Source organism: Nannospalax galili, unplaced genomic scaffold (assembly GCF_000622305.1).
Source record: "Nannospalax galili isolate Female #2095 unplaced genomic scaffold, S.galili_v1.0 scaffold853, whole genome shotgun sequence".
Classification (NCBI taxonomy): Eukaryota; Metazoa; Chordata; class Mammalia; order Rodentia; family Spalacidae; genus Nannospalax; species Nannospalax galili.
Genome location: NW_008332825.1, coordinates 306,395 through 319,670, shown reverse-complemented (window position 1 = coordinate 319,670; position 13,276 = coordinate 306,395). Strand labels below are relative to the sequence as shown.

At 50.2% G+C, this 13,276-nt stretch overlaps 1 protein-coding gene across 2 annotated transcripts; it reads right to left on the bottom strand.

Moving 5' to 3' along the window:
* Positions 1 to 1,052: 1,052 nt before the first annotated feature.
* Positions 1,053 to 12,120, bottom strand: Tysnd1 (trypsin domain containing 1). Of its 2 annotated transcripts, XM_017796816.2 has the most exons (4): positions 9,836 to 12,115; positions 8,251 to 8,381; positions 6,417 to 6,602; positions 1,053 to 2,315 (listed from the first exon to the last, which is right to left on the bottom strand). In XM_017796816.2, the coding sequence occupies exons 1-4, from the start codon at positions 10,993 to 10,995 to the stop codon at positions 2,098 to 2,100; spliced, it is 1,695 nt and encodes a 564-aa protein (XP_017652305.1). In that variant the 5' UTR covers positions 10,996 to 12,115; the 3' UTR covers positions 1,053 to 2,097. The 2 variants fall into 2 exon arrangements, with proteins under 2 accessions (XP_017652305.1, XP_017652306.1); XM_017796817.2 differs by lacking the exon at positions 6,417 to 6,602 and having other exon boundaries at positions 9,836 to 12,120.
* Positions 12,121 to 13,276: the final 1,156 nt, after the last annotated feature.

Genomic DNA, 13,276 nt, shown 5'->3' with positions numbered 1-13,276 from the left:
ACAAACACCCACACTCAGGTGCACATACTCACACACACACACAATCAAAAACAATAGCCAGGCATGGTGGTGCATGCCTTTAATCCCAGCACTCAGGAGGCAGAGGCATGGAGATCTATGAGGCTGGGGCCAGCTTGCTTTATATTAGGCCAGCTGGCCAGTCTGGTCTACATAGTGAGTTCCAGGACAGCTGGGGCTACAGGGAGACCCTGTCTTAAAAAGACCAAAAAAAAAAAGGAAAAAAGAAAAAGGATCAAACGCCCTCTTCTGTCCTCTTCAGGCACTGCACGACATGGATGCACTTACACACATGCAGGCAATACACTCATGCACATAAAATAAAAATAAATAAATCAAGAAAATTAAAAAGAAAATAGCCAGGCATGGTGGTGCATGCCTTTAATCCCAGCACTCAGGAGGCAGAGGCATGGAGATCTATGAGGCTGGGGCCAGCTTGCTTTATATTAGGCCAGCTGGGGCTATAGGGTGGTGCTGTCTCAAAAACAAGCAACTAGAGAGATGGCTCTGTAGTTAAGAGCACCGGCTGCTCTTGCAGAGGACTTCCAGCACCTACATGGTAGCTAACAACTGTCTGTAACTCTAGTTCCAGGAATCCAACACCCTCTTCTGGCCTCCATGGGCATTGCATGCATCTGGTACACTTACATAAATGCAGGCAAAACACTCATACATGTAAAATAAAAACTTTTAATTAAAAAAATTTATTATGCTGGCAAGATACACTCCTCTCTGCCCACCCAGCAGTACCCAGACCTTTGCAAATGGAAACCAGGGCTCACAACCACCTGACAAGAACCTTTGTCTTTGAACTTCTGAGTGTCTAAAGTGGTAGGAAGGCTTGGTGGTTGGGCTGCAGAAACTGGCAGCTCCATTATACAGTTGTGTGGTTTTCTGTTTTTGGCTTTGTGAACAGAATCTCATGTAGCCCATGCTGGCCTTGAACTTCCTATGTAGCCAAGGATGACCTTGAATTTCTGGTCCTCCTGCCTCCATCTCCCAAGTGTTGAGATTACAGGCATGTACCATCATGCTCAATGCTGGGATCAAACCCAGAGCTTTATTAGGGGAGCATTCTAACTGAGCTACATCCACTGCCCTCACATTTTTTTGGGTTGCTTTGGTCCTTGCTGGGGATCCAAACCCAGGGCCTTACTAAGTAAGTGCCCCGCCACTGGGCTACCCACTCAGCCCTCCACATTCCCATTGGACCACCTACTCCCACACCTAGGGTCCACTGTAAGCTTCTGCACTTCTAAAGCATTCCACACAAAGTTGCTGCCAGGCCAAACCTGTACTTTCCAGGACCCACATGTCCCAGGCAGCATGGACTAGTTATAGTTAGTACAGCTGTGGGCTGGGCTGGCAAACAAGCACGGTGAGCTGAAACCTATTGGGAAACAACGCAGACAAGCCAATTCTTGGCCAGATACTTGCCCCAGTCCCCATTGTGTGCTTAAGAAGAGCTTCTGAAATATAAAGTATTATTCCCGGCTCCAACCACATGCTCTACCCCCAAGACTCCAGTATCCCAGGCCACGGGCTGGAAAATGAAGGCACATTGTCAAGAGTGAAGGCCCAGTGTCTTGGCTTGTTGGAGACTTGCCTGCATGTATGTGGCAACAGGAACATTCCTGTTACTGTCTGCTGGGATTGTGGATTTCCAAGAAAACTTCACTACCAGTAAATTGTGGAGTAGCAGGCAAGAGCCTGGCTGAAAGGCAGTGGCCACTCAAGGAGACCAAGTGCTGTCAGAGAGAGAGAGACACCAAACCAAGCTTGGGCCTGCCTTCTACCAGCTTCTGTCCATTGGACTGGAATTATCAGAAAGGACAATGGCACTGCTGGACCTAGCACTGGGAGCAATGAGATAGGCTCAAGAAGGCACCCCAAGTGGGTCAGGGACCCATGGGGCTGCGCAGAAGTCTGTTCTTGGACAGTCCATGGGTGGAGATAGGGAAGCGGCTTGGGTTGTGACAAAGCAGGTTGACTGAACCTGGATGCAAGGACTGCCACCACCTCCCTCACCACCTCTTCTTGAGGCCCTGAACTAGTCTATCTTCTAGAAGAGTCACAGTCTCAGAGCTTGCTCTGTGGGGCATTAGGCAGGGGCCGCTGCAGCCGCCACACCACCTTGACAGGCTCAGTGGCACGGTCCAGCTCTTGGAGGCCACACAGGTCACCAGTCTGACTGTACTGCTGCAGGGCCGGCTGGAGCACCGTGACGGGAATGCTGAAGTTCAGGTGTGGGTAGGTAGCCCCGGTGCTGTTGTCCCGGGTGTTGCTGGCGACAATGCCTGTTAGGGAATCAGAACAACGAACATGTAAGGCACCATACAGGGGATGGATGGTGCAGGTAGAACTATCTTTGTACTGGAGCCAGTCCCTCAATTTTCCCTCCTCTTTTAAAAGATTTTATTTTTGTGTACGAGTGTATTGCCTGCATGGATATAAGTACACCACATGTGTGTGCTGCCCACAGAGGCCAAAAGAAAGCATTGGATCCTATGGAACTGGAGTTACAGATGGTTCTTAGCCACCATGTAGATGCTGGGAACTGAACCTAGATCCTATGCAAGAGTGGCCAGTGTTCCTAATCCCTGAGCGATCAGTCCAACCCCTCCGTTATCTTTTATGACCTCTATACTTTGAATGATGCAGGGTCGTTATCTTATATGGCTTTACCTGATTTCTTGTGATTAGACTGAATTCTGCATTACTAAGAATCTCACAGAAGCCCTGTGTTCTTCCCAGTATGTCATGCATCAGGAGGTATCTGTATGTAGTATGTTTTCTTCTTGTGCTGGGAATGGAAGCCAGTGCCTCATACATGCTAGCCAAGGGCTTCTCCCACTGAGCCACTCCAGCCCCTAGGACTTGTGATAGTAATCTTGGTTAGCTAAACTTACCCACCAGGCCTCTTAACCACAGGCTTAGGACTTCCCTCTCTGTAAGCACTAAATGTTTCAGGGAGATATTCTGAAATTATGCAAATACTATTTTGACTTAAACTTTTGCACAGATTTAACCACCCATCTATTTAAATCTATTGTTGGTACTATTGCAGTGGTTTTTCTTTTTGTTTCTACCTTATAAAATATTTTATTATAAGGGCCAAGCACGGTGGCGCACACCTTTAATCCCAGCACTTGGGAGGCAGAGGCAGGTGGATCTCTGTGAGTTCAAGGCCAGCCTGGTCTACATAGTGAGTTCCAGGACAGCTGGGGCTACAGGGAGACCCTGTCTCAAAAAGAGCAAAAAAATAAAAATAAAAATTTATTATGTGTATGAGTATATTGCCTGCATGTATGGTGCCACCACGCCCAGCTTGTGTCTATATTTATGTGCATGAGCATTTTTGTCTACATGTTTGTGCACAACATGTGTGCCTGGTGCCTTCAGAGGCCAGATCAGGAGTTAAGAATAATCGTGATGCCATTTGGGTGTTGGGAACCAAACTTGGATCCTCTGGAAGAACAGCAAGTGTTCTTAACCACTTAACCCACTACACTGGGTGCATACTGCAGTATCTTAATGATTTTTCTCCTTTATTTCTTCTATATTTACTAATTACAGTTCTGCCAGGAACTCTCACTTGTTTCCGTGTATGAACTTTCTCAGTCATTTGTAGCAGTGTAGACTCAAAGATGCCAGTTCTTGTGTGTGGGCTCCTGTGAGTGCAGAGGCCAGAGGCCAATGTTGGGCCTGGCCCTTCCTCCCTCGCTATTTTTCTTGTTTTGGAGACAGGATCTCAAAACTAGCTATGTAGACCAGGCTGACCTCAAACCCACAGAAATTTACCTGCTCTGCCTCCCAAGTGTGGTATTAAAGGTGAGCCCACCATGCCAGGCTTTCCCCTTAGTCTTGGAAACTATTTCTGACTAAATCTGCAACTCACAAATTCAACTAGAAGGGCTGGCAAGCAAGTCCCTGGAATCCTGCTATCTCAACCTTCCAGCACTGAAACTACAGGCATGTACTGGTTTGCCTGGCTTTCTTTTCATGGGGACTAAGGATCCAAACTCGTTCTCATGCTTGCACAGCAAGCACATTACCCACCAAGCATCTCTCCAGAAGAGATAAGGCACTCTTTGGGTTATAATCCCACACTGTTGCTACGTCTTTCTAAACTCTCTTGTCTATTTATAGCTGTGTATTCACAGATATTCATTCTTTTCTTTGGGTCATAATCACGCAGTATTGTTACCTCTCTGTTTCTTGACTTTGTTCTAACAGGAGCTCTTCTGTGCTGACTTCATGCCATGCACCCATCATTTATGCAGTTAGGCCTCCTTTCTGAGATAAGAGGCTTCTGATTCACCTAGGATTCTCCCTATCCCAGCCCTAGTCAACCATGCTTGGTTCCTTTTAGTAGAGAAAGGTGTTTAGAGGCCATAGTCTGGGCCCTAGACATGCTCACTGAAGTCAGGTTTCACTGCTTTGAGTCCTTTTGATGGGCAGAGCTAAGAGAGGCTAGGGTATATGTCTGTATAGTGATTTATGTATACACATTTATATTTATTTCTGTATCCACTTATCTGTATGTATGGATTTGGGGGGTTGTGCTGGGAACAAAGCATGTACCACCATGCTCAGTATTTTTGGAAGGGTGTAGTTTTAAGATTTATTTTATTCTTAGTCGGGCGTGGTAGTACACGCCTTTTCCAGAACTCAAAGAGGCAAAGGCAGGCAGATCTCTGTAAGTTCGAGGCCAGCCTGGTCTACATAGTGAGTTCCAGGCCAGCTGGAACTACAGGAAGACCCTGTCTCAAAAAGACCAAAAACTAAAAAGATTCATTTTATTCTTATTTATGTGTATATGTTTCTGTGATTATATGTTTGCAGGTGCCACTATTCTGATGCCCTGGAGCTAGAATTACAGGTGGTTGTCAGATGCCCAGTGTGGGTTCTGGGAACCAAACTCCAGTCCTCTGAAAAAGCAGCAAGTGCTCTTAACCCCTAAACCATCTCTCTAGCCCCAGGGGTTGTGGATTTTTAGTTTTGCTTTTTAAAACAGTCTCACTATGTAGCCCTATCTAGCCTTGAACTTGTGGTGATCTTCCCGCATTGCCTCCGTACACAGTTGTGAGGGAAAATGGCCTGGGAGACGCTGTGACAACCACAAATCAACAGCAAAACCCCACTTCAGGAGAGGGAGAGCTCCCTAAGAACCTTGGAAATCAAATGTGGTAGCTCATGCCTATAATCCCAGCACTCAGGAAACTGTGGCAAGAGGATTGCTGAGTTCAAGACCAGCCTGGTCTACACAGAGAGTTTAAGGCCAGCCTGGGCTAATGAGTGAGACTAGTCTTGACACACATACCTGCCCCCTGGTGCTCAAACACTTTCTAGAGTTGTGGCTCACATAGATGCAGGTATACAATTCTGAAGCTGACTTAACTGTACACAAGAGCTGAAAATAAACATAAACTACCAAGAGTAACGCTTCTCACTACAGGAGAAAAAAAGTTAGAAATAAGGAAAAGTAGAAATAATAAAGGACAACTTTCCTTAACTTAAGTTCCAGGGGATCGATACCCTTTTATGGTCTCTTAAGGCACCAGTACAAACATTCAGACACATTAAAAAAAGAAAATTTAAAAAATCTGAATTCATCACTAAAATTTAAAAGTTGAAATATTGGCTGGGCATGGTGGTGCATGCCTGTAATCTCAGCACTTGGGAGGCAGAGATAGGAGAATTGGGTCATCCTTGGCTATGTAGGTTTGGGGCCCACCTGAGCAACATGAAAACAAAGCCTGAACAACTACATACACAATAAAAAGGTTTCCTGCCTTTTTTTTCTTTTCTTTTTGAGACAGCGTCTCCCTGTAGCCCCAGCTGGCCTGAAACTATCTATATAGACCAGAGAGATCTCACAGAGCTCCATCTCTTTCTGCCTCCTGGTGATGGGATTAAAGGCGTGGGCTGCTATGCCCAGCCGGTTCCTTCCTTTCTGTGATACTCCGGACCACTTGCCCTCACTGCCAGTCTGCTATAGTTGAGCGTGTCCACTTGCTGACCCCTGCCTGCCCCTCTACTACACTGTCTTCATTCTTTCATTCTTTACTTCACAAGCTCAGCTTTTTAGACTTTTGAGTTTGTGACACTCTGACTCATCCCAAGTCCTGAATTTTATAGACTAATGAGATTGAGTGGCCTACCTAAGGTCACAACAGTGGGTCAGTGCCAGGGAAGGACCCAGGGATCAGCTCTTTCCCCTCCCAGGCTCAGCAGCCCTACCTGTCCACCTCAGAGGCAAAGTGGCCTGAAAACTAACTTAGAGCATAAGGCCCACCATCATCCCAGACAGGCCTCCCAGGGCTGGATGCCAAGCATTCACTGGCACAATCAGGGTTCTGGCAGTGAGGAGGTTAGGGGAAGAAGGAGCCAATTACCCAAGAGGTCCCCTGAGTGGGTAGAGAAGAGGGGTCCCCCACTGGAGCCACCATGCACAGCACACGTGGTCTGCAACATCACTGGGGCGTCATCCACCTGCACCACAGCCGACAGGATGCCCGAGGTCACCAAGGGCCCACAGGCCTGGCCGAAGACACCAAAGCCCACCACGCTGACAGGCTCACCTGCCAGGGAGGGAAGGAGAGAAGCTGAGTACCTGCATTCTATGAGTTCCTATTGTAGACCCTCGCACCTTCCAAGAGGCCTATCCCAGGAACCTCTCTGCAGGAAGACACTGGAATTCCTTGTGTTACCAGCTCTACATATCCAACCACTGTTCCAGAGCATCAGGCGGGTCCCCAGTCCTCATTCCCTTCCTAGACTATGCAGTCACTTTGGAGATTTCTATCACCTAGCTCACATTTGTGGATTTAATATTCATCTCCCTCTGGGGTTAAGTTTCTGTGAAAAGACATGGCAATGGTGGTCATGAGGCAGCCCTACTTTCCTTCCTCAAGTGCTGTGAAGGGGCAGGGCACAAGTTAGTGGATCACAGGCACATCTCACTCAGTTCTCACCATGCAAAGAACAAGAGCAAGTTGCAGCAGCCCCATTTGACAGATGTAGAAACAGAGGCAGGGAAGAGTTAAGCATTCTAAGGACACTAGAAGCAGAGGAGAGACGCTAATCCAGAGGCCTCTCTCTTTTTTTGTCACCATATGAAATGGAATATTTGGGGCTGGAACTATTGCTGCATTGGTAGAGTGCCTAGCATGCACAAAACCTTGGGTTTGATCCCCAGCACCTCATAAACCGGGTATGGTAGTGCACTCCTGTAATCCCAGCACTTAAGAAGAAGAGGCAGGAGGATCAGAAGTTCAAGGTCATCCTTGGTTATATAGGCTGTTTAAGGCCAGCCTCAGCTACATGAAACTGTTTTTCAAAAAAAAAAAAAAAGGATGAGAAGGAGAGATGGCTCAGAGGTTAAGAGCATTGACTGCTCTTGCAGAGGATCTGGATTCAGTTCCCAGCACCCACATGGCAGTTAACAACCATCTGTAACTCAGTTCCAGGGAGATCTGATGCCCTCTTCTGGTGTCTATGGGTGCTATATGCACAGGTGCACATACTATGCAAGCGAAACACTTATACACATAAAAATAAAGTTCTTAAAAAAATTAAAGAGAGAAATGAAAGCAAAGACTCTAATCACCTGTAACTCCAGTTCCAGGGAATACAATGCCTTCTTCTGGCTTCTGTGGGCACCAGGAATATATGCATGTGGTGCATATACATACACTTACACAAACATTCATACATAGAGAATAAAAATAAATCTTTGCCCGGCATGGTGGCACATGCCTTTAATCCCAGCACTTGGGACACAGAGAGGCAGGTAGATGACTATGAGTTCAAGGCTAGCCTGGTCTACATAGTAAATTCCAGGTCAGCTGGGGCGATATAGCAAGAACCTATCTAAGAAAAAAAGATTAATGACTTTTATCCAAATCATGCCACTGGAGCCTCAAGGGTGCCGTTCACTCCTGTGACCAGCCTTAAGTGTTTGTTAGTAGGAGTTCCCAAGGCCTAGCACCCCAGTATCACACTGCTGCAGGCCCTCAGCAGACTACCACTCTGCCTAGCACTTGGGGTGTCCTGACACACAGGGAAATCTACCACAAAAACCCAAGAATTCCACCAATAACCTCAACTCAGCAGGGTGGGGAAAGGGAGCCAGTCACCTGGTCTTTGTGCTTTGAGTGTCAATACTAACTCTGTCCTGGGGTCCAGCCCAGCCCGACCCTCCTTCACACTATGCCCTTTGTCCTTTACCTTCATGGAAGTGCTCAGCAGGCACAGGCATGGGGACACCATCCAGGTCCTCCTCAAGGCTCACAACTGCTATGTCATATGGAGAGGTCTCCTGGGTGGCAAATGTCACACGACCCCAGATTGCCACACTCCTGGGGGCACAGAAAACAAATGACAAAAGCTAGCCTCCTGACACTTTAACACTAGGAAGAACACAAGACAAGTCATGAACGTGGAGTCAGAATATCTGCGTGTCAACCATCAAACCCATCAGGCAGGCAGCTCTGGGCATGCCACTTAACCAGAAGTGCTTTACAAACTATAGACTGTTTCTACCCAAAACTGCTTGTGCCTAGCCATAATGTGCATGTGACTCCTAGGGAGGGCTACAAGCCAGGCCTTGATGCTTGTGGGAATTGTTTCATTTAGATCTTTTAAGTCTACAAACTCAGGTATTACCCCATTTAGATGGTCCAGCTGAGGCTCACAAAGTTGAGCAACCTTCCCAAGGTCACAAGTCAAATGTACTAGAACCTTTTGGCATTGGCTCACTGATGGTCGCTATATACTTATGTGCTGGCACTTCTGTAGCATACTGTGTGAGCCAGGCTCTGGTTCAAAACTTTACATGTCAATTCCTGGGCAGATAGCTCAGCCAAATGAAGTGATCTGCCACCCTACATGTACTCTGCAGAGTAGCTTCCAGAAGACCTGAAAGTTTTCTTGGGAGCAAGAGTCAGGGGAGGGTGAGGACCATACCACAGGGAAATCCTCATTTTCCCTATAAAACCACACTTGTTCTGTCTGCTGTCAGTGGGGACTCTGGCAAAGCTGGGCTGGATCAGCACACTGGACTAACCTCCAAGATTCAGAAGAGCCTGGACTGTGGAGCTGGTTGAGCCAGGTAAGGTGAAAGCCAGGCATTTATACCCAGGTGCTAAACTGCTCAGCTCTGCCCTAAGTTAAGCACCTGGGGCCCCAGAGGAAACCACAGAAAACCAAGGCAGGAAGGCAAGGCCCCTGTCCCCAGCCCAGAGCAAAGGGAAAGAAAAGGAGAGCAAAGGTGTTACACCCAGAGGGAACGAGTTAACTGTGTAAAGTCCCAGCTTAGCTGCACTCTGAGCTCACCCAGATGTTCAGAGCACATCCCTCTGCCTGGGCCCCAGCCTTGCACCTGCCATCTTCACACAGCAGGGTGACTCTAAACTAGGTAGGATTAAAGGGCCATCACATCATTTCAGGGCCTTCACCACCACTTTCAGGACTGAGGTTGGCAGGGTGGGCAATCTCTGGTCTTAGCTGGGCTAGGAAACTGAGCTGTCCACAACGGACCAAGCTGTGTGGAGAGTTCAAAGACACCCAGTCCTACCTACAGGGAGCCTGAGGGATCTCAATGCTTAAGTCGCTTGTGCCTGGCATCTTGTCCAAGATCCACTGGGCCGCACCAGGAGGCCCAGCTCTCCTTACCCCTATTCTGGGCCTCAAGGATGAGGGCAGGGTTCTAAGTCTCTAAGCACACTACAGGCACTAAGCCTCAGAGTGCCACAGAGTGGAAAGCCGAATCCACACTGAGACCTGGTGAGTGCTGGCAGCGCTCAGGCCTTACTTGGGGGTGGCTAAGTGCACCAGGACCCTGGCCGATTCCCGAGGAGCCACGTGCCGGCAGGTCACCACCAGGCGAGACGCCACGGCCACTCCGGAGCCCCACACGCTGCCGCACTCCACCAACACGGCGGCCGATGCCCACGGGGGTGCGAGGTCTCGCAGGGGCAGGCCCCGTGGGGTGCCCACTTCGGGCGGCAGGAGGGCGGCCAGGGCAGCGGAGTCGGGGTGCAGGCGGACGAGTGCGGCGCGGGCGGCTTGCAGCAGGGGGGCGGCGGCGCAGAGCAGCGTGAGGCCCACCCACTCGCGGGCTTTCCAGCAGAGCGGCGCGGCCACCAGCGCCACCAGCGCGCCGGCGGGCCGAGCTGCGAACACACCGCCACCCTCAGTGCCGGGCAGGCAGCGCGCGTCGGTGAGCAGCAGCGGACCGGCCGCGTTGCTGAGCACGCCGCGACTCAGCGTGTTGAGGAAGATGTCCGGGCAGAAGGCTCCGAAGGGGGAGCCGCAAGCCAGCAGCGGTGCGCCTTTGGCCACGCTCCCCAGAGGCGCCACGGCCAGGGCCGGCCCGCGCTCCTCACCCTCCGCGTCCGCGCCCCGCCGCACGCGCAGTAGCGCGAACCAGCCGAGAGCTCGTAGCTGGTCCTCCTCCTCCTCCTCCGATACCTCGTCGTCTGGCGCCGCGCTGACGAAGTGCCACTGCTCGGCCGCCTCGGCGCCGAAGAGCCGCGCGAAGTGGGCGCGGAAGGCGGGGCAGCTGAGCAGCAGCAGCAGCTCCGCTGGCCGCGGAGGCTGCAGAGGACGCCCGCGGGGCTGCAGGCCGAGGCCCAGGCCGGCGCACTGCGGAGTGCACAGCCCAGGGCGGCCCTGCTCCGCGCGGCCTGCTGGAGTCGCGGCCGTGGGACCCCACTGCACGTGCAGGCGCAGGTCGTCGGTGCAACTGTCGCCGGGCAGGAAGGCGACGCACGCCTCGGTCAGGGCTCCGCTGCCCGCCCTCAGGAAAGGGGTGAAGATGCCTCCGTGACACAGCACCAGGCCCGGGTTGCGGCTCAGGATCACCCCGCTGCAGCTCCACGAGCCCACGTCAGGCTGCCCGGCCCGGGAGGCGCTCACCACGCAGCCTGCCTGCTCGGCTGACCTCATGGAGGGTCCCCACTGCCGCCCCATGGTCAGGGGACCCGGACTGTCAGGGCTTCCCTGAGCACGCAGCAGCGAGCTAGGCCGACTGCCAGCACCGCGACGCCGCGCAACGGCAGCCACAGCTGGGCGCGTCGGGCGCAAGCACTGACTCAGGGCTTCCTCGGCTAGCCCGATTGGCTGAACCCCAAGTGACCCGACCCTATTGGCTGGGCCGAGCCCCGATTGGCTGCTGCTGATCCCTCCTTTCCCCGCCCACCTTGGTCTATCCAACCGGTAAATTCTTCAGAAAGGTTCCTGGAAATCCAGGAGTGACAGGCGTGCAGCGTCAGTGGAAGATGCGCTTCTATGGGATGAGGGCGGGTCCCTCCGAGTCTAATCTCTTATTTGTTTGGCTGACATGACAACGTTTGGCTAGGAATGAACAGGACCCCACAGCCCTTGCACAGTGGTAAGCAACCTCCGGCCCCTGGCCCCAGGGATAATGTGGACCAAGGGAGTCCTTGGTTCATTCAATGTATGCTTTGAATATTGTAAAGTAAACCCTTCGACAATCCCCTAAGGGGGCAAGCGACTCACAAAATTATTCCTTAGAACCGTTATCTAAATTGTTGCACCGGGATTCTAGCTTTTGGGTGGTTTTTGTTTTGTTGAGACAGGGTTCCACTATTTTAGCCCAGATTGGATTCGAACAAGGGAGATCCTTCTGCCACAGGCTCCTAAAGTGCTAGGTAAAATAACAGTTGTTCACTGCCAGGAAGCTTTTGTTTCTCCGGTTTTCTTGAGACAGGGTCTTCCTCAGAGATCCACCTGCCTCTGCCTCCAGAGTTACTGGGATTAAAGGCGTTCACTCAGCCACAACTTAAATTCTTAAAAATCATATAATCCTGTACTTTGCAGTATGCCCATTTCACATGCCTTTTATAGCCATCCGTCAGGATTTATGCTGGATCAAGGTTCAAATACTTCATCTCTGAAAGGTTAGAATGGAAACAATTCAAGTTTTGTGGGCTACACAATCTTCATGTGCAAATATTCAATACACAACCCAAAGGAATTGTGGGGCTGGGTTCCAAATAAAACTGCATAAATTCCAATTTCATGTAATTCCCATATCACAAAATCACACTCCTTTTTTTGCCTAATCATTTAAAGAGAGATGGCTCCGCGGTTAAGAGCTCTGACTGCTCTTACAGAGGACCCGGGTTCGATTCCCAGCACCCACATGGCAGTTATGAACCGTCCTTAAGTCCAGTCAGTCCCAGAGGAATCCGAAGCCCTCTTCTGACCTCCGCGGCATTGTATGACACGGGTGGACTCACATACATGCAGAAAATACACTCATACAATAAAAATAAAAAGTTTTAATGTAAAAACCGAGACCGGAGAGATGGCTCAGTGGTTGAGTGCTTACTGCTTGTTCTAGTTTGCCTTCAATAGCTGTGACAAAACACTCTGACCAATACCAACTTGGGGAGGAAAGGGTTTATTTGGCTTACATCTCCCAGGTTACAGTTCATCAGGGAGCTTAAGGTAGGAACTCAGGGCAGGAACTTGGAGGCAGGAGCTGAAGCATAGGCCATGGAGGAACGCGGTTTACTGGCTTGCTCCCTTAGCCCATCAACCTGCTTTCTTATACAACACAGGACCACCTGCCCAGAGTGGCACCGCCCACAGTGGGCGGGGCCCTCACACATCCTCAATAAGCAAGAAAATGCCCCACAAACATGGCCATAAGTCAGTTCAGTGGAGGCAATTCCCCAAATGAGATTCCCTCTACCCAGGTGTGTCAAGTTGACAACCAAAGCTATCCAGCACACTGCTCTTTCGAGGACCTGGGTTCAGTTCCCAGCACCAACACGGCAGCTCACAAAAGTCCAAAAGTCTAGTTCCAGGGTATCTGACACCCTTTGCCCTCTTCTGGCCTTCACTTGCACTCCCATGGTGCACATAAACTCACTTAGGCAAACACACATACACATATCATCTTTTTAAAGTGCAAAAAGCAGCTGGGCGTGGTGGTGCACGCCTTTAATCCCAGCACTTGGGAGGCAGAGGCAGGCGGATCTCTGTAAGTTCAACGCCAGCCTGGTCTACATAGTGAGTTCCAGGACAACTGGGGCTACAGGAAGACTAGGTCTCAAAAAAGACCAAAAAAGAAAAAAAGTGCCAAAACCTTTCTTGACTCACAGACCATACACGTTGCAGGACTGATCTATCCCACAAACTGATGCTGGCTCAGATAAAAAAAAATCTTTCCTTCCAAATTATTATTTCTGGGCACAGATGAGCAGAAATAGGTATCTAGAGG